This window comes from Eumetopias jubatus, unplaced genomic scaffold (assembly GCF_037043125.1).
Source record: "Eumetopias jubatus isolate StellerSeaLion01/CBP00866 unplaced genomic scaffold, mEumJub1_p1.0 scaffold_5, whole genome shotgun sequence".
NCBI classification, from domain to species: Eukaryota; Metazoa; Chordata; class Mammalia; order Carnivora; family Otariidae; genus Eumetopias; species Eumetopias jubatus.
Window position 1 is genome coordinate 2,794,610 of NW_028274811.1, and position 27,179 is coordinate 2,821,788.

The window sequence follows — 27,179 nt, forward strand, 5'->3', positions numbered from 1 at the left end:
TGCTGGAGATAATCTGACCCATTGTTCCATCATGAGCAGCCCCTGGTGATATATCACCATGGAGAGTTGTTGGTTTTTGTTTTTGTTTTTGTTTTAAGACAAACTCCTTCGGTGTTGCTGAAAGATGGACTCGGCATATTTTCCATAACGACTAAGGAAAAAGTAAGTTGTTAGGTACTTTGTTCTATGAGTTGAAGCACTCATAGTGAATAGTTAAACACAAGTACTTTGGAGCAAGCAAGGTCTAAGACTGAATCTTGGTTCTGGTACTTGTTAACTGTGACCTAGAGCAAGTAACCAAAGATTGATCACTTTACAGGGTTGTTTAGATTATTAAATGAGGCGACCATGGATATACAGTGGTTAGCACATAATGGATATTTAATTGATAGCTAAACACAAATGAAAAATCTAATTGAATACAGATTGGTAATTATCAGTAATAGGCAACTTAAAACAGAGGTTATAACTCTGTACAGGATTGTTTATGCCTTTGTAAATGTTTCTCTATAGAGACGATAAGCTTTTGTTAAAATTCATTTACTTGACAATTGAGACTTTTTCTCTGAAACTCTGCTCTCATATCTGTGCTAGACTATATAAGAATATTCCTCTGCTTGCTCTTCAAAACTAAGATTTTCTTTTTTTTTTAAGATTTTATTTATTTATTTATTTATTTATTTTTGAGAGAGCGTGCACGCACACGAGTTGGGGGGCAGAAGGGCAGAGGGAGACGCAGACTCCTCACTGAGCAGGGAGCCCAATGTGGGACTCCATCCCAGGACCCTGGGATCATGACCTGAGCTAAAGGCAGAAGCTTAACCTACTGAGCCACCCAGCGACCCCACACTTAAGATTAAATACTCAAAATGACATTTAAACAAGATAGCAGCAACTACAAAGCAGACTCTGCTATTCGGGAACACTTTTCTGTGATGTCTATAGATGCCTCTGGGTGCCTTTCCATTTGGCTGCCTTTTTTTTTTTTTTTAAGATTTTATTTGAGAGAGAGAGAGCACACAATCAGGCGGAGCGTGGAACCCTATGAGGGGCTGGATCCCACTACCCTGAGATCATGACCTGAGCAGAAATCAAGAGTCAGATGCCCAACTGACTAAGCCACCTAGGTACTCCTTCAATGGGCTGCCTTGTAACGTTGTATTGCTGTTTGATCAGAATTGTGCACGGTCTTGACCATATTCTCTTATATCCTCTTGAGACAAACGTTTCTCAGCACAAAGGGAAAAAAAAGCAAGTTTTCTTTGGGGCCAGCTTCAGTTTATGCCTCTACATATGCAGCAAGCTGAGCCCCACTTTACCTTGCAAAATGTCCCAGTCCACTCAGTTTGACACCCCATCTGATAGATGTCCCTGATCCAGTATGGGTAATCAGTTGTAGAACCAGTAAATTTCATGTTTTGGGCAAAATTGGTTGGCATATCTTGGTGGCTCCAGGCATAACAGTATGCTGTGGCTACTTGTTTCAGGACCTCATCTCTAACTGGTGTGCAATCAAGAGCAGGGTAATGGCTGGGAACAGATCTAGTCTGGGACAGCACCTTAGAGATGGACCTGGAAGGATGGGCAAGATTTAAAGTTGTAGATACAGAAATGTTGGCTATTCCAGACAACAATAATATTGTCCATTTCTTTCTTTTTTTTTGTTTGTTTGTTAAAGATTTTATTTGACAGAAAGAGACACAGCAAGAGAGGGAACACAAGCAGGGGGAGTGGGAGAGGGAGAAGCCGGCTTCCCCCTGAGCAGGGAGCCCGACGCGGGGCTCAATCCCAGAACCCTGGGACCAGGGCCCGAGCCAAATGCAGATGCTTAATGACTGAGCCACCCAGGCGCCCCAATATTGTCCATTTCATTCTATAGCATAAAGAATTTTCATTTCCAATTTTCCAATTATCTTTTCAACTCCATTTCTTCACTTCTTGAAGGGTGGCATGATCTCCGTGAGGATTTATGTATTTTCAACTTCACTTTTTGAAGACCTGTGGTACAATCTCTATGGCAATTCAATTTATCCTAAGTAGGGGGCACAAGTTTCTAAGGATATCAGATTACTAAATTACAGGGTCTTCCTTTCACCTAACAATATACAAGAGTTCCGGTCTTCCACATGCTATTGAGTTTATGCCCATAACCGTCCAACCTTGTCCTCCCAAATTTGATTTCTGGCTTTCCCTTTTATTCAGTGAGTCCTTGTCAGAACACAGAATCCTCTTGACCCTTTCAGTACTAAGGATACCTGACCCCTTCCCTGCATTTGGCACTGCCAGCTTTTCCTTCATTTAAACCCTTCTCCCACCAGCTTTCTCTGACACCATACTCTTGGTTCTCCTCGCCTTCCGATCATTCCTTCTCAGGCTCTTTCCCTCCGTCCCTTAAAATCGTTTCCTAGGGCTCAGACTGGTTCTCTTTGCTCTACACACTCACAGTGGAGAACTGTCTAGGGACTCTTAGAACTGCAAAATACTTTGAGATAAGCAAGCCCCTTAATAGATGCTCACTAGCTCTCAAATGTCACTCCGCCTCGGTTAAACGAAACCCACCCAGCAGGGACACAAAAATGGGAGCTTTGTTAGGGAAATTTTCTAGCTACCATCTGCCCAGGAAGCGGGCACCCTAACAGGAAGAACCCTGTGAGGAGTCTCAGCGGAAACTTGCTCAATTTTTTTTGTTGTGTTCTTCCGACGAGGAGCACAGGCCTCAAAAAGAGAAGCCACCCTGAGCTTGTTTCCTGAGACATCCTCTTTATTTATGCCACTCCATTTTAGACTGCAAGCTCCCAGGCGGTCTGGACAGCTCCTATTCTGTTCACTGAACTGCCCCCAGCACCCGCCCCGGGCCTGGCACAGGGCAGGTTTGGGGGCTTAGCTGCGGCTTGTTGGCACTCCCTAGCGCTGACGTCCCGGAGGGGACCGAGGGACGACAGCCCAAGGGCCACAGTGTGGTCCACTTGAGCGGGAGAGCAGGAAACGGGGCCACGGCTGGCTCTGCCGAGGGGTGCCGCACCCAGCTCCATCTGATGTAGCAGACACGTGCCACAAGGTCAGAACAGAGCCCAGGCATTTCCTGCGGATTTCATCCAGACTCCGCCCCAACGAAAACAACCTTAACGGTCCCGTCCACCACCCCCACCCCAGACCTCCGGGCCGGGCCTGCTGGGCCGCGCAGCCGCAGTGTGGAGGGCCCGGTCCGGCCCTGGACGTCACAGAAGCCCCGCCCCTTACGCGGAGCGACGGGAGCGCGCGAGCCTCTGTCACGCAGGCGCGTTCGCGCGGCGTAGGTGGCGCTAGAGGCCGCTTTGGGGGTTGTAAGGAGACAGCGCTGCCGCCATTTTGTGGGGTGTTTGTCGCAGCGGCTGGAGAGGGAAGACGGCGGTTTGGCGACGTTTTTCGGCCAGAGGGCCTTTTGCTTTTGCGGAGGTGAGGTTTTGGGTGGATTGGGCTGGGCCGTTCCCAGTCTTTTAAGTCTTGAAGCCAGGTGTCGGGGAAATGACCCAGTTCGGGGCCTTGGCGATCGGGGTTTCTTTGGAGCACAGTCCCGCTGGTGGCCTTTGAAACCTAGAGTTGCTCAGGTGCCATGGTAGATTTAAAGCCCCGCGGCGGCGGGGCCGCGGTTCTGCCGCTGACTCGTCTCTGATGGCCCTGGCCGCTCGCGTCGGGGCTCCAGGAGCCCTGGCTCGTGCTGCCGGCGAGAGCGAGGACCTGTCGGGAAGACCCTTTGAGAGCTGCTCTTGGGGGCTTGTGTAGTCGGAGATCAAGTTCTCCTCTGAGTGCCTGGTCTCTGCCCCTTGGTAGCGTTCCGAGGGTTTTCCAGAGTCAAAACCTCTGGATCTGGCTGCGAGTGCGCCAAAGGCCCTGGCCAGGTGCCTGGGGCGGGGTGGAGGGGGTGGGGACCGACTGGGCGTCGGAGGAACTGCAAGCCTGCCAGTCCAGGTGGTGGAACTGAGCTCGTGCTCGAGGGAGGTGGAACTATGGAGGGGTTCGAGCCTTGTGCAGCACGGTTTTCGCCCCCTAAAGTGGAGCATACCATTGCTGCACTGATCTGCGTTTCCGATACTTGGGCATCAGGTTATCCTTGATTACTTAAGTGGCCTTGCACGCTGACCCGGCCCCCCACCTGGTCTTGCTTTATAGCTGTCCTGGTATGGTTGTGCTCCGTACACACACTCCTCCAGGCTCCTCGTTACCCATTAAGTGCAGTCCTTCTGGAGCCATCTGATCATAACTTGAGCCTGTTTCGATTTTTTTTTTACTCATGTACAGGGCATAAAATTGGGTATGAAAGGGCAGTAAAAGAATCAGATTTCTAAGGTGGATCCGTTGTGTCCGATGTTTTCAATGAAAGCTATGCGGTGATTCTCACATGTAAGATTGTTTATTAACTGAAGGTAGTGTAATAATTCTAAGTGTTTTTTTCTTTTGTGTGGATGTGAAGGACCTTTAACATGTAAGTCTGGGATTCTCTTTGCCTCTCAGACAATATTTCTGAACATTAGTAGGGGGAAAAGTTCACGACAGCTGAATTAAATTTAAAGTAGTGAACTTTAAACTAGAGAAATTTAAAAAATCTTTGGCCCTCCCAGGGTGCTCATTCTTATTTTAATGTTTTGAGTATTGAGAACTTTTGGTGATTTGAGAATTCTGCCTTGTTAGAGGTGAGCTGGTTTTGGCAGACTTGATAGAAGGGGCAGAAAAACAAAAAAACACCCCACAAAGCTAAAGCAGATAGTTTTGCAAAAACTGCATTCATAATGGATAGTCATGATAATAATCCTCAGTCATCAGGTGTTGTAATTTTGCTGGCTGTGATTTAAGAATGCTTAACCAAGCAATTTTAAAGAGTTACTAATGTTAAAAAACAGTTGGGGTGATTAAAGGAAGGTTTGGAAGAATTCCACTAGAAATACAAATTTTTTTAGATGGCTTTTCTGTTGGCCTTGCCTCAAGTTCATTTGTAGTGTCATTCATTTCAATTTCCCATTTTGAGGTGACTCTTATCAAACTGGAATGCTCACTTAAATCATTCCCAGGGGGCGCCTGGGTGGCTCAGTTGGTTGAGCGACTGCCTTCGGCTCAGGTCATGATCCAGGAGTCCCTGGATCGAGTCCCGCATCGGGCTCCCTGCTCGGTGGAGAGTCTGCTTCTCCCTCTGACCCTCCCCCCTCTCATGTGCGCGCGTGCTCTCTCTCTCTCTCTCATTCTCTCTGTCTCAAATAAATAAATAAAAATAAATAAATAAAAAAAATAAATCATTCCCAGGGAGAATCCTAACACATTTTGGAATTTTTGATTTACCTGACCAATGCCTTCTCTTTTCTTTTTTTTAAGCAAAAGGCATGATATAAATATTTTCTTAGGGAATACCTCCCAGGAGAATTGCAGCTGCCTCATTTCAAGTCTTTTAATGCATTTGAAATCATTTATTTAAATTTTTACTTGAATTTGTTACAAAGTCATTTGGGCAAGCTAAAGGCAGTAAACTAAGCTGAATTTACTCCATTTTACCTTTTTTTCCAGCTCTTGAGTTGCAAAACTCACCCTTTGAGCAGTTTGGATATCACTGTTAAAAACTTCACTGCTTTGTAAAAGAATTAAGATGGGGAGCAGCAGATAGTGATTGCATTGTTAGAACACCTATCCTGAGCCTGGAAGGAACCTGTGCATTAGAGGTAGATGGAAGCAGGAAATCAGGGAATGGTCACTACCCTGATCTGGTTTCACTGACCGTGTGCATCCTTGTAGGCTGGTTTCCTTAGTCACCCCAGATCTACAACCGTTTTCATTTTAAGACTAATTGGAAGATGATCTGAAAATAAACTTGTTGAATAGAGAAAATGAGTTTATTAAAAAAATTTTTTTGTTTTGCTTTTCCGTTTCTCTGTTTGAATAGTGTGTTCTACTCATGTCCTACCTTTTCCCCCAAAGCTTGGAGTCATTCTGAAATTAGAAAAAGGAACTCTCTTTAGTTTTTTGTTTGTTTGTTTTAAGAAACTTCTTTACCTTTAAGACATCATCCCCTGTATTTAGTATCCCTAAGTGTTTCTCTGATTTCAGTTGTCTGTATTACAGGATTTTGCCAAAGCTGTATGACACTTAGGATATTTCTCTTTAAAATCGTTCATAAGGCGGGGCGCCTGGATGGCTCAGTCATTGAGCGTCTGCCTTCGGCTCAGGTCATGACCCCAGGGTCCTGGGATCGAGCCCCGCATCGGGCTCCCTGCTCCGTGGGAAGCCCCACTTCCCCTGCTTGTGTTCCCTCTCTCTCTCTCTGTCTCTCTGTCCAATAAATAAATAAAATTTTAAAAAATCTTAAAAAAAAAGTTCATAAGGCCCCTGGGGGGGCCCAGTTGGTTAAGTGACTGCCTTCAGCTCAGGTCATGATCACGGGGTCCTGGGATCGAGTCCTGCATTGGGCTCCCCCTCTGCTCTGTGGGGAGCCTGCTTCTCCCTCTCCCTCTTCCTGCTGCTCCCCCTGCCTGTGCTCTCTCTCTCTGTCACATAAATAACAAAAATCTTAAAAAAAAAAATAGTTCATAAAAGTTAACGTTTTGTTTTAAAGAAATCATATTAATAACTTAATCAGGTGATCATTTACTAGAAAAAGAAGGTAAAGGACACCTAGCTGGCTCAGTTGGTGGAGCGTGTGACTCCTGATCTTGCGGTTGTGAGTTTAAGCCCTGCGTTGGGTATGGAGATTACTTAAAAATAAAATCTTTAAAAAAAAAATTAAAATTAAAACCACTCAGATTATTAATTTCTAGCTGGATATTGTCTACTGGATCTAACTGTTAGTCTGAATCCTAACTTTTTGACTATGTTTACAATGGCAGTTAGCAGCAAGGGTTAGTTGAAGATAAACACCAAACTTGAGCGTTTATTTAGAAGAATTGAAAGAAAATGTGTTATTAAGGTCTCACAGTGTCCTGCATCATTTGGTACTAGATCTGTATGCCATTTACAGTCATCTGACATACCGTGGAATGGTGCCCCATGCCTTGGGAAATACCACCTACAAAGATTTTAGAACCTGTATGAGCCCATGTGCTGAGTGTTTATATTTAAATACTGTGTAATATTTTATTTACTAAACATAGCCATCTATAGTCTCCACAGCTCACTTTTCCTTTCCATTAACAGATGCGGCATTCCAAAAGAACTCACTGCCCTGATTGGGATAGCAGAGCAAGCTGGGGCCATGAAAGCTACAGTGGAAATCACAAACGGAAGAGGAGGTCCCACAGTAGTACGCAAGAGAACAGACACTGTAAACCACATCACCAGTTTAAAGAATCTGATTGGTAAATTTCTTTTGAATTAGTAACATTTTAACACTAGTAGTTTTAATGATTTCTCATTAGCTTATGTAGCTTTACTCTTTCAGATTGTTTTATAATTCAGTCAACAGATACTCAGAAAATGTTTATTGTGTTCCTGTTATAGACTAAATACTGTACAGGTGCTGAGGCTACAGCTGTGAATAAAACAGTTCATATTCTTATTGATGTCTGTCTGGGACTGGTGGGAGACTGGAGTCCCAGGTGCCAACAGTATAGTCAGGGCAGTGAGACACAAGCAGTTTCGTCATAGTGATGGTAGGATGTCCAGGGAGTGCCTTTAACTTGTATGTAGGAGGAGATACGTATTTTGGGGTGCTCGTTTAGGTTTCCACGAATGAGAGATGATGAGGGGGTAGGGAGAGTTAATCCAGATGAGAAGACCAGCATGTGCTACCTGGGAATGGTAAAGTGCGTGGGGGGATTAGTCACCTACACTGTATTCTATAGGTTATATTTGTAGATAAGGCCAGTGGAGGTGTGTAGGATTTTTAGAAGCTTGGTTATTATAAGAACCAGTAATTTAGGAAAGGGCCTCAATAAAAATTTTTCAGTAGCATTAATTATACTCTTACTGTGTAAAATTTGGAGGTAATACATTTATATAGAATTAAAGGAATTTTAAAGTACTTAAAGGATTAAAGAAAGGCTAGGTGAGTAGCATTTCTTTCAGTCTGTCTTCCATTAACTTCCCTTTCTCATTTGTTTTGTTGGTTCTGTGTTTTCTCCTTGTTTTGTACAGATGTCCCATTGAGACTGTTTGCGAGATTACTTTCTAAGTTAGCCAGCTGGGGTTACTTTAAAAAACAGTATGTAATTTTTTTCCTTCTCCATGCTAAAACAGACTTGTTCTGCGGAACAGTGAGCTTGTTGATAGTCACTGCAGACTAGTCTTTCTTCGTCACATACTGTCACATGGGGAAGAGGGAGGGTTTGCCCCAGGATGACAGTGACCTGAGCTAATTAATGCACTGTAGAAAAACATCTGTACCCTTGTACTAACAAATACAAAATGCCCTGTGAGGCTTAACATCATAGTACTAATAATTGATAAGTTTGTTATTCATTGTATATGTAGGAAGGAAGACTTGAGTGATGAATAGTTTTCTTGTTCACAATTAACTACATGAATACGATACTATGTCAGTCCAGTTCACCAGCAGGCCAGCAGCTGCTGCTTTGACAGTGGCACCAGAGGTGTCTTTTGGTAATTGCTCTCCATAATCTGGAATATTCTAATAGTCTTTTTTGAAGATTAAAAAACTTTACAATAGGGGTACCTGGGTGGCTCAGTCGGTTAAGCATCTGCCTTTGGCTCTAGTTATGGTCCCAGGGTCCTGGGATCGAGCCCCACATCAGGCCCCCTGCTCAGCGGGGAACCTGCTTCTCCTTCTGCCCACAGCTCCCCCTGCTTGTGTGTGCTCTCTCTCAAATAAATAAATAAATAAAACAAAACTTTACAATAGTATTTTTTATAAAATTACTGAAAAGAGAACTGCAGTAAAGTGTAAAGAAGGTAACCTTAGTAGGTTGCTAGTCCCCCATTATTTCTAACTATTCTTAAAAAATCATTCTTTATAAGTCTTTGCCTCTATTTCCTGAAAATAGGTTCTAAGAAGGGACATTTTTAAGGTAAAGAGTGTGAACTCTTGCAAACCTCTTGCTACGTATTTGTGTTTTTTTCTAGAAAGTTTGTACCAGATTCTACAACATGTTCTTTCATGCTCCTACCAGTCTTGACATTTTGAAATAAGAATAGTCATTTTAATTTGAATTTTTAAGGTTTTAGTGAGTTTGTCCAATACATATTTTTTCTCTTTCAGGGTGTTTTCCTGATTTAGAAGAGCTTTTACTGTATATCAATTTTTTTTTTAACCTTTTTTCATACATATTGCAAAGTGTCTGATTTGTCTTTTGGCAGTAGCCTGTGAATTGGTCTCCCTTGCTACAGGCTTAATTAGTTCTGTACAGTGTATCAGGAAGACTGATGTGGTTGTAAACAACCCCTTTATGTATTGTGGTAAAAGTTCTTAAGTGTCTTATGTAACCTAGAGTATCAAGTCTTAAACCAATGATTCTCAAATTTGAGTGTGAACAGAATACCCTCAGAGGTATGTTTAAAATGCATATTACCAGATGTAGATGCAGTCAGTCTGACCTCGGGCCCAGGGATCTTCATTTTTAATAATTCCATATTTTGATATTACTGATAAACAGACCACCCTTTGAGAAACGCTATCTTAAACTCTTTAGCCTGGCATGCAAGATTCGCATGATCTGTTCCCTGCTTATTTATTTGCCTCTGTTCATTCCCCTATGTGGAAAATTGGTCTTGCTGTAATTGTCTACGTACCATTTCCTGGGTAGTATGTAGACAGCCCATCTCCCAGAACACTGTTGTGATCTGTTAATGTGAGATGGTAATAATGCCATTCTTTTCCCCTGGCATTTCTTCTGCTTTCTCCTGTATCCAAATCTTGACTTCCCTTTCAGATGCAACTCTGCTTTTTTATGGAGTCTTCTTTGACCATTTTAAACAGTTTGAGCCCCCCGCCCAGTGATCCTAGCACTCATGCAATCTTTCAACATTTCCTACATTGCGTTTTGTTTTTATGTTCGTAATCTCAAATTGTTCATTTGTTGGCAAGGATTTTGCCTTATATATATATTTTTTTTTATCTTCCACAGGACCTGTGTGGAAATAAAAATGAATGCCCATTTTGAAGGACCATAGTGAAATATTCACTGGACATTCAGTGAATATTTTTAGAACTTAAATCAGTCTGTTCATCTTGTCCACTCTGTCCATACATAGCCTTTATAATTCTGTAGACTTTGTTTATATAATTTCTAAGGCTTGGTGGTTACAGATTGAAGAGGTCCCTCATCTTTCTAGTTTATCCTCATGGCTTTACTTCACCTCATGTTTGTTAGTCTGTAGATTGTTTATGGATTATCTGCAGCTCTAATGTTATGCACTATTCCAGCTAAAGATTGTTAGTATTAGTTTTTTCTGATAGGTTTTGGACTTTAATGGAAAGGATGCCTTACAGAATTACAAAGGATGCCCTTGAGTGAGGTAATTTCTAGCCTGATGTAGATTTGTCGCTGACGTTCGAAGCCAAGTGATCAGATCCCTCACCCAGACCCACATTCTTACCCTAATATCCTGAGTTTTTTCTCCAGTGGTTAGAATTTAAGATTGAAACTGGGGAAAGGGAGTAAAGGGGGTTCTGCAATTCCCTAGCCTGGATTTGATGCCAGCCCTGCCCTGTTGAGTAGGAGTTTAGAGATGCTTTCCCTGTATCTCTGCCTACACCAGCCCCCTGGGAAAAAGAACAACAGCATATTCTGGGCAAAGAATGAGGTTGGTGAGGGCAACTAGTCAACATCTGTCACTCCGTTGCTTGTCAGGATTCTTATAGCCAATTTGTCTGACTGGGCAGGTGTCCCCTCTCTCCCTCAGTGCTCCATGTGCATCCCTCTTGAAGCTTCGCACTCTGTTGAAGAGGACACCATTCCAGGTAGAGAGGGGGATGGGAAACTGGGCCAATTGAATCTATGTCCTTTTCTTTCCATCAGATCTAGGCTACTTAACTGGGATCTGTTGACTTCCTGGGGTCCGGGACCTCTGTGCAATTCCTTGCAGAGTTTTATTTATGCATTTGTGCATTTCTTAGGGGAGAGGGTCCATAGCTTTCATCAGATTTTTGAAGGGATCTGTAGATTCAGAAGTTAAGCACTGTGACACTAGGTGGTAAGGTTTCCCATGTAGAATTTTTGAGTATTTTGCAAGCAGGAATGACAGGAAATCAGAACACAAAGGGAAATAGGGTGGTGCGGGTGGGTGTTTTGTAATCCTAGGCAAGCAATTACAAGATCCTTTTCTCATTTGTGGGGAATATATCTTAATGTCTTTGGCACATGAGGCAGCCTTCAAAAGCGGTGTTGTCTGTTTCTCAAAAAGGAAAACCAGGAAGCTCGGCATACAAAGAGGAGAGGAGATGGGATGGGTGATAACGTGTAGTAAAATTGGCCCGTATGAAAGGAGTTAGAATATGCTCTACAACCATGGCAAATCCTTTTCCTTCTTAGGGATCTTAATTTAGTGATGTGTAAAATGAAAGGGCTTGTAAACAATTAAGATTCCTTCTAGCTCCAGTACACCTTTTATGAAAGAATTCTGTGTGTGCTGGAGAGAACTAAAATTCACTTACATTAAAAGAGAAAGGAATCCTGTTTGATCTGCCTCTGATTGTGTGTGGCTCTGTGAGGAAAGCAAGCAAGCTTAGTTACAGATGCATGTATCCTAAGACTGATAAATTTCAGAAGAGCAGTTTTGTGAATTTTTGGTTTTAACTTTCTTTAAAAGGTAAAGGGACACTTAAGTAAACCCTGAGCATAACATAATTGACTCAAGCTTTGTTCCTTGATATGTGGTGTTTGATAGTCTATCTGATGGAGAATGTGAACTCGCTTGTTGGTTAAAGCAAGATTATGTCTTAAGTTTGTGAGATAAGTATGAACTCTAATCCATCAATTTGACCATTTTTCTTTTATTGAGTTAGCTGTTTAAACCAGGAGTTATTGAGAGAATGTTCTGTTTGAGCCACACTGCTGCAGAACGAAGAGAATGACTTGAAATCCTTTACTGTGTTCGCAGTCATTATTTAGAAGCGAGGTCCTTGAATGAGCGAGATTATCGGGACCGGAGATACGTTGATGAATACAGAAATGACTACTGTGAAGGCTATGTTCCTAGACATTATCACAGAGACGTTGAAAGCGGTTATCGAGTCCACTGCAGTAAATCTTCGGTCCGAAGCAGGAGAAGCAGTCCTAAAAGGAAGCGTAATAGACACTGTTCAAGTCATCAGTCACGTATGGTATGATTGATTTTGTTTTTATTTTGGGTGGATGCTTATTTGTGTGTAAAAGCTCTTAAGGAGCCAGTAAGTTTGAAAAAGTTTATATATACATATGATGTTATTTGGATATATTATGATTGTGTTTATATTACTTGAGTCCTTAAACATCCAAATTCTCATAGCTAATCTGTATTTATTAGGTAGCCTTCATTTGCCCACGTTTACTCATTTTCTGCAGTCCAGATCATGAGTTCTTGATTTTAATATTAAAAATATTTTTAAGTTTTGTAATACAATTTTATGAAAAGATGAAGCACCCATCTTTTCTTTCATCTTAAACTTTTTTTTTTTTTAACACACTTTAAAAGAAGCCCTTTTCCTGATAGTTGGAAACAAATCTAGAACGTTGCACTGGTGGATACTTGTTGATAGTCTCTAGGGAAGTCCCAGAGCACAGTGCGTCATTGTCCGTAGCTAGTTCCATCAAAATTCTGAAATGGGTGCTGAATGGAAAAATGCATTAGCCAAAAGTATGCCTTTTATTACACTCAGACATCTTCACCTGTTTAATCAGTAAACTTTGAATAAATTGTTTTCTTCCCCAAGTTTTCTTCAGTAGAACTAGCTTTGATTAGATTGAACACTGAAATTAACTAGCTTTTATTTCCCCTTTTACTTTAATAATGTATACTTTAAAATATTGCTAAATAAGCAATTTCAACTAATCTTGACATTTTAAAACCTTTTCCTGACAGACTAGACATTTCAATTCACAGCATATGCTATTTTATAGCAAGAGATTAGTAGATCATGACATTGCATTCTTTAAATTTCAGACTTCAATTAAATCAGTATTTTAAAGAGACAATTGTGTTGTTTTTTTCTATTGCCACTTTAAGTATCTTATCTGAAAATCTGTTCCTTGCCATGTTTTTCTTCTGTAACATAAACTGTGCCCTGTGAATTTCTGGGGACTGAATTTGAAATTGCTCCTGCCAACTGTTCGTGGCCTGGTGCTTATCTGAATGCCTGAATATCTCCCCGCTGAATGAATTGCGTATTCTGCCCTGAATTCACTCTGATATATTGATTGGCTGGACGATCTTGGTGCTGCCCACTTGCCGTTCCAGAAGAGCCACCGAAGGAAAAGATCCAGGAGTATAGAGGATGATGAGGAGGGTCACCTGATCTGTCAAAGTGGAGACGTTCTAAGAGCAAGATGTATAGAATATTTTTCAACACTTTTTTAACTTTGCAGACAGAATAATCTTTTTAAGAATAGTTTGTCAGCGGGGGGCTAAAGAACTCTTCATTGCTTTTTTGTTTTGTTTTTTTGTGGGTTTGTTTGTTGTTCTTTTGTATTTCTTCTTTTCTGTAGAATTTAAATATTTCTACTCTAAAGTTCCAAAATAATCAATGGAATTTGAGATTAGAGCAAGAAAGATAGCTCTATCTAATTGTTTTTGTAGCAGCTGAAAATAAAATAATTTGAGTGCTGGAACCTTAGTTATGCTTTGGTAGAGATCATTTGAAAATATTCCACACTTAAGTATTCATTGTTTGAATAACTAGGTAATTGGTACTCAGGTACTTACTCGTCTTTCTCCTCCCTTACTTTAGATGAAATCGTGGACACTTTGGGTGAAGGGGCCTTTGGCAAAGTTGTAGAGTGCATTGATCATGGCATGTAAGTTTTTCTTTTTTGAACATTCTGATAATTTCTTGGGGGAAGGATCCATCGTTTAGATGAAATGGTATTTTAAGTAGTAGCCACATGTTTTCCTGGGTGGTGTAAATATCCAAAATTTCTTGAACTGTGTCTGGTTATTTACCAAGAATGTGGATTTTGATCAAGAATGCTGACAAATTCAGGGGCGTCTGGCTGGCTGAGTTGGTGGAGCGTGCGACTCTTGATCTTCGGGTTGTGAATTTGAGCCCCAGAGCAGGTGTAGAGATTACTTAAAAATAAAATCTTTAAAAAAAGAAAACCTGACAAATTCCATCAGTTGGTGTTTGTTGAAATTAAAGTGGGTCTTCGAGTGAAGGGGTTTCCTAGAACGTAGGCCTTGACCCTTAGGGGAGATTTAGAGTGCTTTGCTTTAGTTTTGAATAGCAGAGACAATAAAGCTTATCTAATCTCGGTCAGAAACATGTATTCTCGATCTGAAGATTGCACAGTGGAAGAAATGGCCTAGCAAAAAGCAGTCTGCCCTGGAGTGTTGTTAAGGGAGTGTGGAAGGGAACATCTTCCATTTAAAAGGTTTTGGAACCTTCTAGGGGCTCCTGGGTGGCTCAGTTGGTTAAGCATCTTCTTTTGGCTCAGGTTCGTGATCTCATGGTCCTGGGATCAAGCCCCCATCAGGGATGCTCAGTGGGGAGTCTGCTTGTCTCTCTGCCCCTCCCCCGCTCATGCTCATGACCTCTCCCCCCCCATAAATAAAAAAAAAACTTAAAAAAGTATGTAAGATTTTGGAACCTTCCAGCTTTATTTTGGAATGATCCATAATTACAACTGGAAGTCTGCTATTAAGTACTAGATAGTACTAGAAGAATTTCATTTTATCACAGTTGTGCTCTTTGTCATGCAGATCTTATACATTATTTCTTCAGACTTCATGAAATCAAAATTTCTATGGCAAAAAAGAAAAACCTTTATTCCCAAATTTGCATATTAGAGTTAGCTTCTTAACTATAAAGAAATTCTGTTATTTAAAGGCTGCAGAATAAAGTCCAGATTCTTTAATGAGTTATACGAAACCCTTTGTGATTTGGTGCTCTGTGTCTCATTTTAACATTTTGCTCCAGGATCTCTGTTCTGTAAATTGCAAACTTTTTTGTAAATGAACCTCTTTAAAACAGTATAGTTCAACTGCACATCTCTAAATTGGTATCTAAAATTTTTCATCATAAAATAGTTGGGAAGGATGTGATTTTCACCTTATTTAAACAATATATTTTTAAACTTCTCTCTTTAAATATATTTGAGGGAATCTAAATACTATAGCAACTTGATAAACCTAATATTATCCATGAATCAACTCCTCTTGAATGCTTAAACATGTTTTATTCTTGGTTATTTTCATTCCATTTTCCATAAAGTATAAGTATCTTATTATCACCCTGTCTTTTTTGCAACAAAAATATGAATGTAAAGTGAAATTTTGAAATATACTGAAATACTTTCAGACTTCTAGAAAAGTTTGTACAATAGCTGAAAAATCCTATATATCCTTTTCTCAGATTCTCCACGTGTTAACATTTTACATTTTCTTTATCATTCTCTATATACACATGTGTTATATTTTCAAATTCTGCCAGCTCAGATATTACTCCGACTTCACCAGTTGTCCTATTAATATTCTTTAAAATTTCTTGAGATTCGAAAGTTAGTATTTGAGATATTCCAGTTAATGGTATTCAGTTGATCAAGTACAAATCTGTTGCATATTATACTTATTGGACCCATGTATAAAAGTTAATTGGAAATGTGTCTTTTATTGGGTTGGTTTGGACTTTTAAAAAAGGAGTATACATATTCATAAACATACCTCAGGTGCTTTAGAGGTTTCCTTTTTTTTTTTTAGATGACATGTAACGTGTAAGTTGAAAGTGTACAACTCTTCACTGTACTATGATTACTATAGTAGTGTTAGCTAACAGTTTTATTAATTTTTCATTTGTAGAGCTAATAAGTACTGAGAAAACTTGGTCATACAGTAGATGAGACTAGAAGGAGTTTTGTCACAGTAGTTTCATGGCGACTCTTCAAAGTCTTGAGATACATGCCAAGTGTCATAGGAAGATTATCATCAAAATAAGTTTTTAATGATTTATGAGCTCACAGTTTCACTGGGGCTTTGTTGAAAACTGAATTGGAAACCACCAGACTTGGAAAAAAGGTTTGCTATCCAGCCACTAGAAAGCTTGGTTTGCCTCAACGATTTTTTTTAAGGCTAATTTATTTTGTGAGGAAAGGGGTAGAGGGAGAGAGAGAATCTCAAGCAGACTCTCGGCGCTGAGCACCGAGTGGGACGTGGGGCTCGATCTCACGACCCTGAGATCATGACCTGAGCAGAAATCATGAGTTGACTGCTGAACGGACTGTGCCATCCAGGCGCCCCCTAGGGCACGTATCTTACTATACTAATCAGGGGTGTATGAAGTTTTCTTGTGTAAAGTGGAAGGACCACAGCAAAAAAAAAGAAAAAAAGGCTCGAATGCTGGTTCATCTTTAGGAAGATCGGATTTAGAAAAGAAGACAAAAAATTTGAAGGTTTAGAAATCCATTTCCTTCTCGATCATTTGTGGCTTGATACTTTTTAGGAAGTATTACAGATACCCAGATACCCCAGTGTAAAGCTTGGGCCCTACTCTAGCTGTTTCTACCTACTTGCATCAGTGATTGTGCTAAACATTTTCTTGGCTTCATGACCTACTGGTGGTGTCTCCTTTGTTTGAACATGTTCACTTTTCCTCCCAAATCTTACAGACTAGTAGCTGTTTTTCAGGGCTCAGTCATGTGTCACCTCTTCTCTGAATAAGTTTGAGCTTCCCTAACCCCTTAATTGTTAAGCTCTCCCATCTCTTTGCTGTGTAGTGGCTCCTACGAAGCTTGTAACCTTGTAAGTTGTTCATGTGTCTGTTTTTTCCGTTAGACCGTGAGGAACGTAGGGACAGACCTTGTCTTCTTCACTAACACCTGTGTGCCTTCTGGCACAGGGTGGTCTGGTCCCAGTGAATGAGCATATGCTTTCAGCAGTAGCATATTCTGTTTGAGGTTTTTATCTTTATCTTTTTTTTTTAACTTTTGTTTAAAATCTAGGTAAATTGTAAAGTTCTGGAAACATTAATATTTGTGAGTATTAAAGGAATTAATCGCTCTATAGAAAGTGTGTTTTGTCAGAATGTTTTGAAAAGATGTTACATGGAATCTGATAAAAGATGTCCTGAAAAGTCTTTTTAGACTTAATTTAGAAAAATAACAGTAATTAATACTCAGTAAGATTATGCTTTAGAGGACGCATGTCTTTAGCCTGCTCCTGTACATAAACCTTTTTCATCTTAATTTTGTTTTTAAGGGATGGCATACATGTAGCAGTGAAAATTGTAAAAAATGTAGGTCGATACCGTGAAGCAGCTCGTTCAGAAATCCAAGTATTGGAGCATTTAAATAGTACTGATCCCAATAGTGTCTTGTAAGTATAAACTTGAACTGTGATCCATCATGTTGCCTAAAATAAGCAGAATTCTGTGAACTGACTTGTTTTTATTTTGATCTGTTTTAGCCGATGTGTCCAGATGCTAGAATGGTTTGATCATCATGGTCATGTTTGTATTGTGTTTGAACTACTGGGACTTAGTACCTATGATTTCATTAAAGAAAATAGTTTTCTACCATTTCAAATTGACCACATCAGGCAGATGGCGTATCAGATCTGCCAGTCTATAAATTGTAAGTATACTTGATAAATTTTAAACACCAGAAAATTAAAAGTGTTCATTATACAAGCAACATGTCAAAACATTGTTACTAAAAATACACATTAGGTAAAGATGAAACTCCTGTACCCACTACTAACCCTCACTGTCCCCCAATACAGATGAAATAATGTAAGTGAAACTAATAATGCCTTTTTGTTCTCTTGTAGTTTTGCATCATAATAAATTAACCCATACAGATCTGAAGCCTGAAAATATTTTATTTGTGAAGTCTGACTATGTAGTCAAATATAATTCTAAAATGGTAAGTTACAGACTTAATTTTAATTTTGGTGGTTGTTTTTAGAATTAATTTAGCTTGGTGATCTTGGATGAGGAATTTTCACTTCTGAGGCTGGTTATATCCTGATATTTAACCTAAAAAGGATAATCCTTCTTTACCTTTCTCATGGAGTTATGTTGAAAATCAGAAAGATAATTCATGTGCAGCAAGCCTTTTGAAGTGCTATAAAGTATTTCATGTCTTTACTGATCTATGTGTTGACTCAACTGTATTTTTCTAGAAACGTGATGAACGCACACTGAAAAACACAGATATCAAAGTTGTTGACTTCGGAAGTGCGACGTACGACGATGAACATCATAGTACTTTGGTATCTACGCGGCATTACAGAGCTCCAGAGGTCATTCTGGGTCAGTAGACACCACCCTTCCTGATACTATAATTAAAAAGATTTTTTTTCTCCACATCTTTTATTAGGGGGTGGGGGGGATGGGTATGATTTTCTTAGCAGTGTACAGAAAATATTATCTGTCTTAAGAAAAACTGTCTGGACATGGCTAAAAATAACTTTTCCTGAATGGGAAAAATGTGATACCATCTGTAAAGACATTTCAGATGTTTTTGGTTTGGGATTTTTTTTTTTTTTTTTTTTTTTTAGTTTTTATTTTATTTATGTATGCATGCATGCTTGCTCCAAGCCCAGCATGGAGCCCATGCAGGACTTGAACTCACATACTTGAGATCAAGACCTGAATTGAAATCGAGAGACAGACGCTTAACTGACTGAGCCACCCAGGTGCCCCCAAGTGGTTATTTTTTAAACAAGTTAACTTAGCGAGATCATAAAAGGGCAGGTTCTATTGACAAAAGTCCTGTCACAGCAGTGTGAAGTGACGGGGCTACCTATTTTCATGTCACAAAAGCATGGTGCTGTAGAAATGCTAAAGGTCTGATTGGCAGACATCTAGATAAAGAGCAAATGGAGGTCAAGAAGAAAGAGGGGCCAGTCTAAAAGGACAGCCTCTTCGAGAAGAGAGAAAGATTAAAGAAGAAAATGACTTAAGGTACAGAGTTTTGAAATAAGAGGGAATTCAGTAAGGGAGTGCATGTCTTATGCCTCAGAAATGCACGAGAGACCAGATCTTGTTAATCAGGTGGGGAAGTGTCAGGAGGTTGGGGGTTTGGAGACAGTGGGAGGAAGTTCAGATCCAGGTGCTCTTTGTAGATGGTTACATGGAATAAGCTTATTAGCCAAAAGTATGGTCCAACTGAGTTGAGTAGAACATTTTTATAGAGTCAGTTTCTACTTTTCACCTTTTTTTGCACAACAGGAGTTGGTAGTTCAGAATAAGAGTAGAAAAAAACACGTGATTTTTACCTAGAGTGGGGGGATTGGTAAAGGCATAAGGAAATTGAGAATATTAGGCAGTGCTGGCCAGTAGAACTTTCCATGTTTCCATGGCAACATTCTGTATCTGCAGTGTCCAGTATGGTAGCCGTTCACCACATGTGGGCTACTGTGTACGTGCAGTGTCGGTAGTGTGACTGAGACACTGAATTTTAAATTTTGTGTTAATTTAAATGTTGGATGTAAATAGCCTCATGTGGCTGGTGGCTACCATACTGGAAAGTACAGGTTTCCAGCTTGTCTTTGAAATGGATGATAGTAGGATTCTTGCTTAGTGTGGTCTGAAAGGAGCTGTTGTGTTGCAGTAGTTTAGAAAGTGTATTCATGGTTAAGGACTAAAGGCTTCAATGAGGGCAAAAGAAAGGGGTATGGAAAGAGTCTGTGGACAGAGAAGTATTTTCGGGTCTTAAAAAGACATAACTTCCTGTGTTGTCAATTTTAAGATGCAGATTTCCCGGGGCACCTCAGTCGTTAGGTGTCTGCCTTCGGCTCGGGTCATGATCCCAGGGTCCTGGGATCGAGCCCCGCATCAGGCTCCCTGCTCGGTGGAGACCCTGCTTCTCCCTCTCCCACTCCCCCTGCTTGTGTTTCCTCTCTCGCTGTGTCTCTCTCTGTCAAAAAAAAAAAAACCAACTCTTAAAAAAACATGCAGATTTCCCCCCACATTTTAACATGAGGAACACAACACAAAATAACTGGCATTTTTTTCTTTGTTTTTGGTACATAAAATAGTCATGCGTCTTACTGTTAATGGCCTCCCTAGATTGGATAAAATACAATAATTCTTAGTAATGACAGTAACACAGTTCCAAGTGTGGCCAGACTAGACTAGCTAGTTGATGTAAATCCAGCCTTGGGATTATTGCCCTTGAGGAAAAGAAATTAGGAGATTGGGAGATTAGTAGGGTCCTTTGTGTTTTTGTGAAGTATTAATCCTGAGGATTAAGGCAGAATTAGGTTGAAGAGGAAGATGAAGTCAGGGGTGCCATTGAGGAGGGCAGTTGGTCTCCTGTCTTCCGTGTTGGTAGTAAACCGATGAAGCTGAGCCACGTAGGTAGAAGTGAGTGGTGGGGAGTCCCAGAGAGTCCAAGGTGGTGCCCGAGAGAATGGGATGGTTTAGAACGGGATGTGGCAGAAGGTTATGGTCACCTGGGAAAAAAGCTGTTTGGGGAGATGGGAGTGGCTCGAGAAGAAAACATTAATTTTGGGTCCAAGATCTGTCATTTGCAGATTGTTTTTACGTGTCACCGTAGGTAGACCCCATGCTCAGTTATCCGTTTGTTCAAATGATAGGCACTGTGAGGATTAACCAAAATGACTAAATCAAAAAAATAAGTAAATAAAATGACTAAATCACAGTCAAGTTTTTCAGTGTGTTTTTCATTACTGAAAGTAATTGAAATGTCTTTTAAAGTAGGTTTTATTTATATGTTACTGTTTTATTAACTATTTGATCTTTAAAAGATGAAAACATCTATATGGTTTAATCTTTTTTTTTTCCTTTCCAATTAAGTACAGGCTTAAGAAGACTAGGTATTTTATTCTTTCCTGAACAGTACTGCCATTGAGAATTGTGAAGGAGAAAGTACATGTGATACCATGTACAGACAGCCTGAAAAGTACATATATAAGTAGAATAAGTAGATCCCTGTGAACTTTAAATGGCTCTGTAATTTCACTTATAATGAAACTGCTTACAATACTGTTATAATCCTTATGTAATTTATGTAAAACTATAGTATTTTTTTATTTTTTTAAAGATTTTATTTATTTGACAGACACAGCGAGAGAGGGAGCACAAGCAGGGGGAGTGGGAAAGGGAGAGGCAGGCTCCCCGCTGAGCAGGGAGCCCTATGTGGAGTTCGATCCCAGGACCCCGGGATCACGACCTGAGCCGAAGGCAGACGCTTAACGACTGAGCCACCCAGGCATCCAAACTATAGTATTTTATTTTTTTAATGCAAGAAATAAACTCAGGCTTCACGCTGATAATAATTGATAAGTGGTTAGTAATTACATTTTGAGGATGATTGTCAATGTGTATTTGCTATAAAAATATAAATTTTCCTGGAATAACCATGAACTGGGTCTAACCATGCTCCTCATTGCATACAGTTCAGAGACTACGGAGTATTTGTACAAATTGGTAGTTACATGTGGAAAATATTTGCTCGTCCCTCTCTTATTTTACATAAAATGCCCCCACCCCCAGATTAAAGCACTGACTTGTTGTAAGGACATGGAGAATTAGGAGGACATACTGAGTAACATTTTATATAAAACTAAAAATGTAAACCCCGAGTTTACTCTCCTGTTCTCCCAAGTGGGCTAGGTGAAAAGAGCGCCCATATAGGGAAGGTGTAGTGTATTGGCAATTAAAAATTGTTGCATGTACAAGTATGTGTTTTCAGGGCGCCTGGGTGGCTCAGTCGTTAAGCGTCTGCCTTCAGCTCAGGTCGTGATCCCAGGGTCCTGGGATCCGAGCCCTGCGTCGGGCTCCCTGCTCAGCGGGAAGCCTGCTTCTCCCTCTCCCTCTCCCCGCTTGTGCTTTCTTTCTTATTCTCTCTCTCTCTCTCAAGTTAATTAAAAACGAACCAAAAAAACAAGTTGTGTGTTTTTGTTTTTACAGCTTTAGGTTGGTCCCAGCCTTGTGATGTTTGGAGCATAGGTTGCATTCTTATTGAATATTACCTTGGTTTCACAGTCTTTCAGGTATGTATTTAGTAAATACCATTTTATAATTAATTTTCGGTGTTAAAGACGTGAAAATTTTGGCCTCCATCTTGACAAGTTGCTGTAGTGTTGTTCTTAAGGTTAAAACTTACATATGGAAAATGGTCATCCTTCTCTAAAACTGGAATTGGGTGAACTACTTTTGGTGAATAGTCATAGTCCATTTTGCATGTGATTGCAGTTTTTAACACACAGTTCATATTGTCTTGTGTTCCCATTTTTTTGTTCAGCTCCTGCATAAGTTTATATTCATGTTAACTGTGGCCAGTTTTAATTCCGTTCTGGTTATGTTGACTATCAGCACGGCCATGAACAAGTCACTTACTCCTTTTTATAAAATAATTCAGGAACAATAAGTGGTATTTTACACTTGTGTATTAAGCATCAGTGACCCCTAGGCACATTTCAAGGCTCTTACGTGTATAAAGATGAAAAGACAACATCTCTGTCCTCAAGGAAGTCGTGCAAAAGAGATGTGGGGGAGCTTGCAGTACAATGTGTATTTGCTGTCATGGAACAATGTAGAAAGCATAGTGGGAACCCAGGAAAGATGGACAGTTATATTCCTCTGAGAAAGGACCACTGTGGAGGTGTAGGGAGTTTAAGCCAGTGCTAGAAGGAAGATGAGGGGTTTGTCAGAAAACTAGAGAGTGTGGCAGCCAACTCAGGAAGAAGAAATTGTACCCATTAATGTGTAGAGGCATAAAAGAACATACTCTAGTCAGGGAACCGTAAACAGTGCTGTCAGAGTATCTTGCATAAATGGGGAAATGATGCAGGGACTGAATAATGGACTTCTTTGGATAGAAAAGGTACTTGTTTCCTAGAAGTTAGTGTTTTCCAGAATGTAGACTAATCCAGTGTGGAAATGATTTTGTAAGTTTGTCATTCTGGCCTTTATTTAGAGATTACTCTTCTAGGTTTTCTGTTTTTGGTACTAAAATGTCCCTTTTATGGAATGATGATAATAGTTGGTAGTTGGTTTTTTAAAATTAAAGTCCTTACTTGGCAAAACAAAGTAGGAAACCTTATTTAAGTCTTTACTTTCTTCCCTTATAATTCTACTTACATCTGAAATCTAACCATCTTCTAAAAGGTTTAGGTTGTGTGAACATTGGAGAACTTGAAGTAGGGCTGTGATGTGCTCAAAGTGTCGTGATCTCTTTTGAGGGGGGTGGGGGTGCAGGTTTGGCACATTCTGGCTGCTCCTGTTGAGGGTGACTTGCGATCGGGGGCGATGCAGGGTGTGGGGGTGGGGAGTGTGAGCAGTTCAGAGTCACTTGGGTGCTGGCTGTTGTAGAATGTGTTCTCTGCTTGTGGGGTCTGTCACCATCTGTGTCCTGTTGGCTAATCCACAGAGATCTGTTAAAAGTACCCTGAGTTTACAGACAAGTTTGCTATCTAGAACCACGGTGACCAGTCAGTTCCTGGAGGTGGTGTATCTGGTTTGTGGCGGTAAGCTGAGGGTCAAAAAGTTGAGCAGAGTGCATGCCTTCTTCCTTCTGACACCTATAATAAGTTGCTTCACATGATTTATGATTGTAAATCACTCTGAGGTCTTAAGTGCAGATTATTAAGACTGGTTTGAGACATGTTTTCTGTTTTAAGTTCCACCCTCCAAAATACTCTCCAACTAAGGAATATTTTTTAAATGTGGAGCTAGCTTTTAGCTGCACCTACTGCGAGAAGGAAGATCATTCTCAGCAATCAGACTGTTGACATTCCAGAAAATGTCCACATCACTCCAAAGGGATGCACTATTGTAAAGAGCCCCAGAGGAACCCTGCAAAGGGACTTCAGTCACATCAGTGTAGAACTCAGTCTCCTTGGAAAGAAGAAGGCTCCAGGTTGACAAATGGTGGGGAAATAGTGTGAACCGTAGCCAGTTCTTTTCTGTCTGTAGTCCTGTACAGAACGTCAGCAAGGGTGTTAGACCGGGCTTCCATTACAAGATGAGGTCTCTGTGTGCTCATTTCCCCATCAATGTTGTTACTTAGGAGAATGGTTTTCTTGTTGAAATGTGACATTTCTTGGGTGAAAAATAGGCCTGCAGGGCTTGGATGAGGCCAGGTGTTGGTGGTTCAGTATCTCTCAGGCCCAGAAAGATGAGTTAATTCTTGAAGGAAATGACAACTTGTATCAAATTGAGCTGCTTTCATTCGGCAAGCCACAACAGTTAAAAACAAGGATATCAGAAAATACGGGGGTGGTATCTGTGATTCTGAAAAAGGAACAGTTCAGCAGGCTGATGAGTAAGATCTAAGCTGTCGAGCTACAGAAACAGTAAGATGCCGGATGATCTTTCAGACTCACTTGTGATATTTTAAAAACATAAAGATAAAAGTGGAGCTAGTATTACCTACTCCTGTCATGGATTAGGGAGTTTGCATGTTGGAAGTGGGGTGCTAGGAACAGTAGTTGATAGATTTTAAAAAGCATTGCACACACCCTCTCCTTGTCACACTGAGCATTGGCAAATGATGTTCTGTCTGATGACTGCCTAAAAAAGAATATGTGACAGAGACTATTTGTGGCCAGGTAGGCCTAAAATGTTTACTGTTTGGACCTTCACAAAAGTTAGCCGCCAGCCTCTGATCAGGGAGCTCACCATCTTAGCTGTAAGTGTGCGGGTCTCTCCCCTACTTGGGCCAGAGCTCTGCTCCTGTGGTACTTAAGAATACGAGTTTTTACTTAGATCCACAACTTACCTTTGCTCATTTATGAGCTAGTATCTCAGCTTCTTGGACACGCACGTTCCCACATACGGAGCTCAGGATTGTTGTGAGAATTACTGGCCCTGTATTTTTATTGCCTGGGAATAGTAGGTGTCAGCATGTTGCTGTTCCCTGGTGAATGGAGGCCAGTTTGGGGTCAGCAGCTGATTAAGTGAGGAGACCGTTTTTCTGGTACTTTTCGCTAGTCATTCTTTAACAAACGGTGCAAGAAATGAAAATGAAGGAAAATGTTCATTTTCGCATTAAAGTCCCTGTCTTACGCGCTACAGAACCTTACTGTTGGGTGTCAGAAAGACTTCAGTCTTACTGGTTTGCACGGAGAATACAACTCATTCAGTACTGTTCCATCTTTGAAGTAGAGTGTAGTGTCAGCCGTGCAGCTGTCTCATCTAGCCCTTTGTTGTCAGCGCTGTTTTCTTGTATTTTCCTTTATTGTGCTTGGAGCACAAGGGGGGAAAGTGCTAAATTCGTTTTTCTTACGTATTTTAGACTCATGATAGTAAAGAGCACCTGGCAATGATGGAACGAATATTAGGACCCATACCGACACACATGATTCAGAAAACAAGGTACGTGCAAGGCCCTATATTCAAACTATAGAAAACCCAACTTTGTTACTGCTTGTCCCAAGGACTTTGATTTAGATTTTTTTTTTCCATGATGTCAAATTTTTAAAAAGTGATGCAGTATTTATCTCGTGATCTAGCAAACAAAGGTGGTGTTTTTACGCTCAGGTTAACTTTTGCGTAAGTGTTTTCCTAACTTGATAAAAACATAATACAGAGAGTAGTAGAAAGAGCTTGATTTCGGAGTCCCGTCGGCCTGTTTGTGTTTCGTACTACTGCTGGCTAGGTGTCTGCCTTTGGACAACATGCTAGAGGGGCTTGGATTTCGGAGTCCTGTCGGCCTGTTTGTGCTCCGTACTACTGCTGGCTAGGTGTCTGCCCTTGGACAACATGCTAGAGTGGTTTGCAAACAAAGCTTCACCACCCCATCCCAGATCTAGTGAAATCTGAACTCACAGGACTGGATCCAGAGGCCGACACTGTTCCATGTATGGTATTTACGAGCCACTCAGGTGGGCCACTAAAACTTCAGAGGGTGCAAGAGTGAGGGAGATGTACCATAAAGTATCTGATATGTAACTGCTGAGATTTGAAAACATTTATGCATGTGTATGTGTGTCTGCAGAGCTGCCCATGCTTCCATTCGGTCCAGTGGGGGTAGGGTAAACGTGTGGCTCTTCTGTTGTTTTTACCAACCCAGACTTCTTTTTCTTGTAGAAAGCACAAGTATTTCCACCATAACCAGCTAGACTGGGATGAACACAGTTCCGCCGGCCGATATGTTAGGAGACGCTGCAAACCATTAAAGGTAAAAGAAAAGATTCGAGGTGGTTAAAAAAAAATGTTTTTAAAAATTATTTTTAAATTCTTTTTTAAACAAAGACATTTTTCCCCCAGGAATTTATGCTTTGTCATGATGAAGAACATGAGAAACTGTTTGACCTGGTACGAAGAATGTTAGAATATGACCCAGTGAAAAGAATCACCTTGGATGAAGCCTTGCAGCATCCTTTCTTTGACTTATTAAACAATAAATGAAATGGAAATCAGTGGTCTTACTATATATTTCTCTAGAAGAGATTACTTAAGACTGTGTCAGTCAACTCTAAACATTCTAATATTTTTGTAAACATTAAATTATTTTGTACAGTCAAATGTAAATATTGTATGTTTTGTATCAATAGCATAATTACCTTGTTAAGCAAGTATGGTCTTGATAATGAACTATAAAAGTTAAAATTAATTTTCCTTTTTGAGATTAATTACCATTTTTAAAGATCTTTGGAATATTCTTTGTGTCCAGTGATAAATGTGATTGATCTTGTCTTTTGTACATGGAGGTCAGCTCTTTGAAGTGATTTTTTTTTTTTGAGTAAAAGAAAACTTGACTACCTTATTCTTAATGAATATTCTTTATATACCTCAAATGCAAAACTTTTCATAACTTTAAAGTTTTTTTCTGTAATTGTTGAACAGGTAATAAGTATTAACTCCCAATAGTAGGCAGGTATTGGAAACCAAAACCCATAGGAAAATGTTTACTGTTGGAATTCCATTAAATTTTAAGAATTGTGTTCTGTCTCCGTGGCGCTAAGTAGCATTTGTGGAAGGCGTCCAGTTTGTCCATCGTGACAGGTTGTTTAATAAAACCACATGCACACTTCATTTAAGATTGAAGTCTAACTGGCAAGTCACAAACAGAAATAGGAATTCTGATGCCTTAGGATTTAATTTTTAATCTCACACCGAGGAGTTTTGAAATCCTGGAACATCAGTTTCCACATCACAGGAAGTAAGT

At 40.4% G+C, this 27,179-nt stretch overlaps 1 protein-coding gene across 2 annotated transcripts; it reads left to right on the top strand.

The window, feature by feature from the left end:
• The first annotated feature begins 3,350 nt into the window (after nt 1-3,350).
• On the top strand, nt 3,351-26,955 carry CLK4 (CDC like kinase 4). Of its 2 annotated transcripts, XM_088023214.1 has the most exons (14): nt 3,351-3,435; nt 7,153-7,313; nt 8,092-8,158; nt 12,013-12,235; nt 13,348-13,438; nt 13,838-13,904; nt 17,296-17,412; nt 17,503-17,669; nt 17,866-17,960; nt 18,220-18,349; nt 21,977-22,059; nt 25,305-25,384; nt 26,099-26,189; nt 26,279-26,955. In XM_088023214.1, the coding sequence occupies exons 2-14, from the start codon at nt 7,211-7,213 to the stop codon at nt 26,417-26,419; spliced, it is 1,455 nt and encodes a 484-aa protein (XP_087879340.1). In that variant the 5' UTR covers nt 3,351-3,435; nt 7,153-7,210; the 3' UTR covers nt 26,420-26,955. The 2 variants fall into 2 exon arrangements, with proteins under 2 accessions (XP_087879340.1, XP_027948397.1); XM_028092596.2 differs by lacking the exon at nt 8,092-8,158.
• Nucleotides 26,956-27,179: the final 224 nt, after the last annotated feature.

Bases quoted from the DNA above. Each gene is read 5' to 3' on its own strand.
- CLK4 (XM_088023214.1), top strand. From the start codon at position 7,211: ATGAAAGCTACAGTGGAAATCACAAACGGAAGAGGAGGTCCCACAGTA. The intron at 22,060-25,304 runs GTATGTATTTAG...TACGTATTTTAG, and splicing joins TTGGTTTCACAGTCTTTCAG to ACTCATGATAGTAAAGAGCA. The intron at 25,385-26,098 runs GTACGTGCAAGG...TTTTTCTTGTAG, and splicing joins CACATGATTCAGAAAACAAG to AAAGCACAAGTATTTCCACC.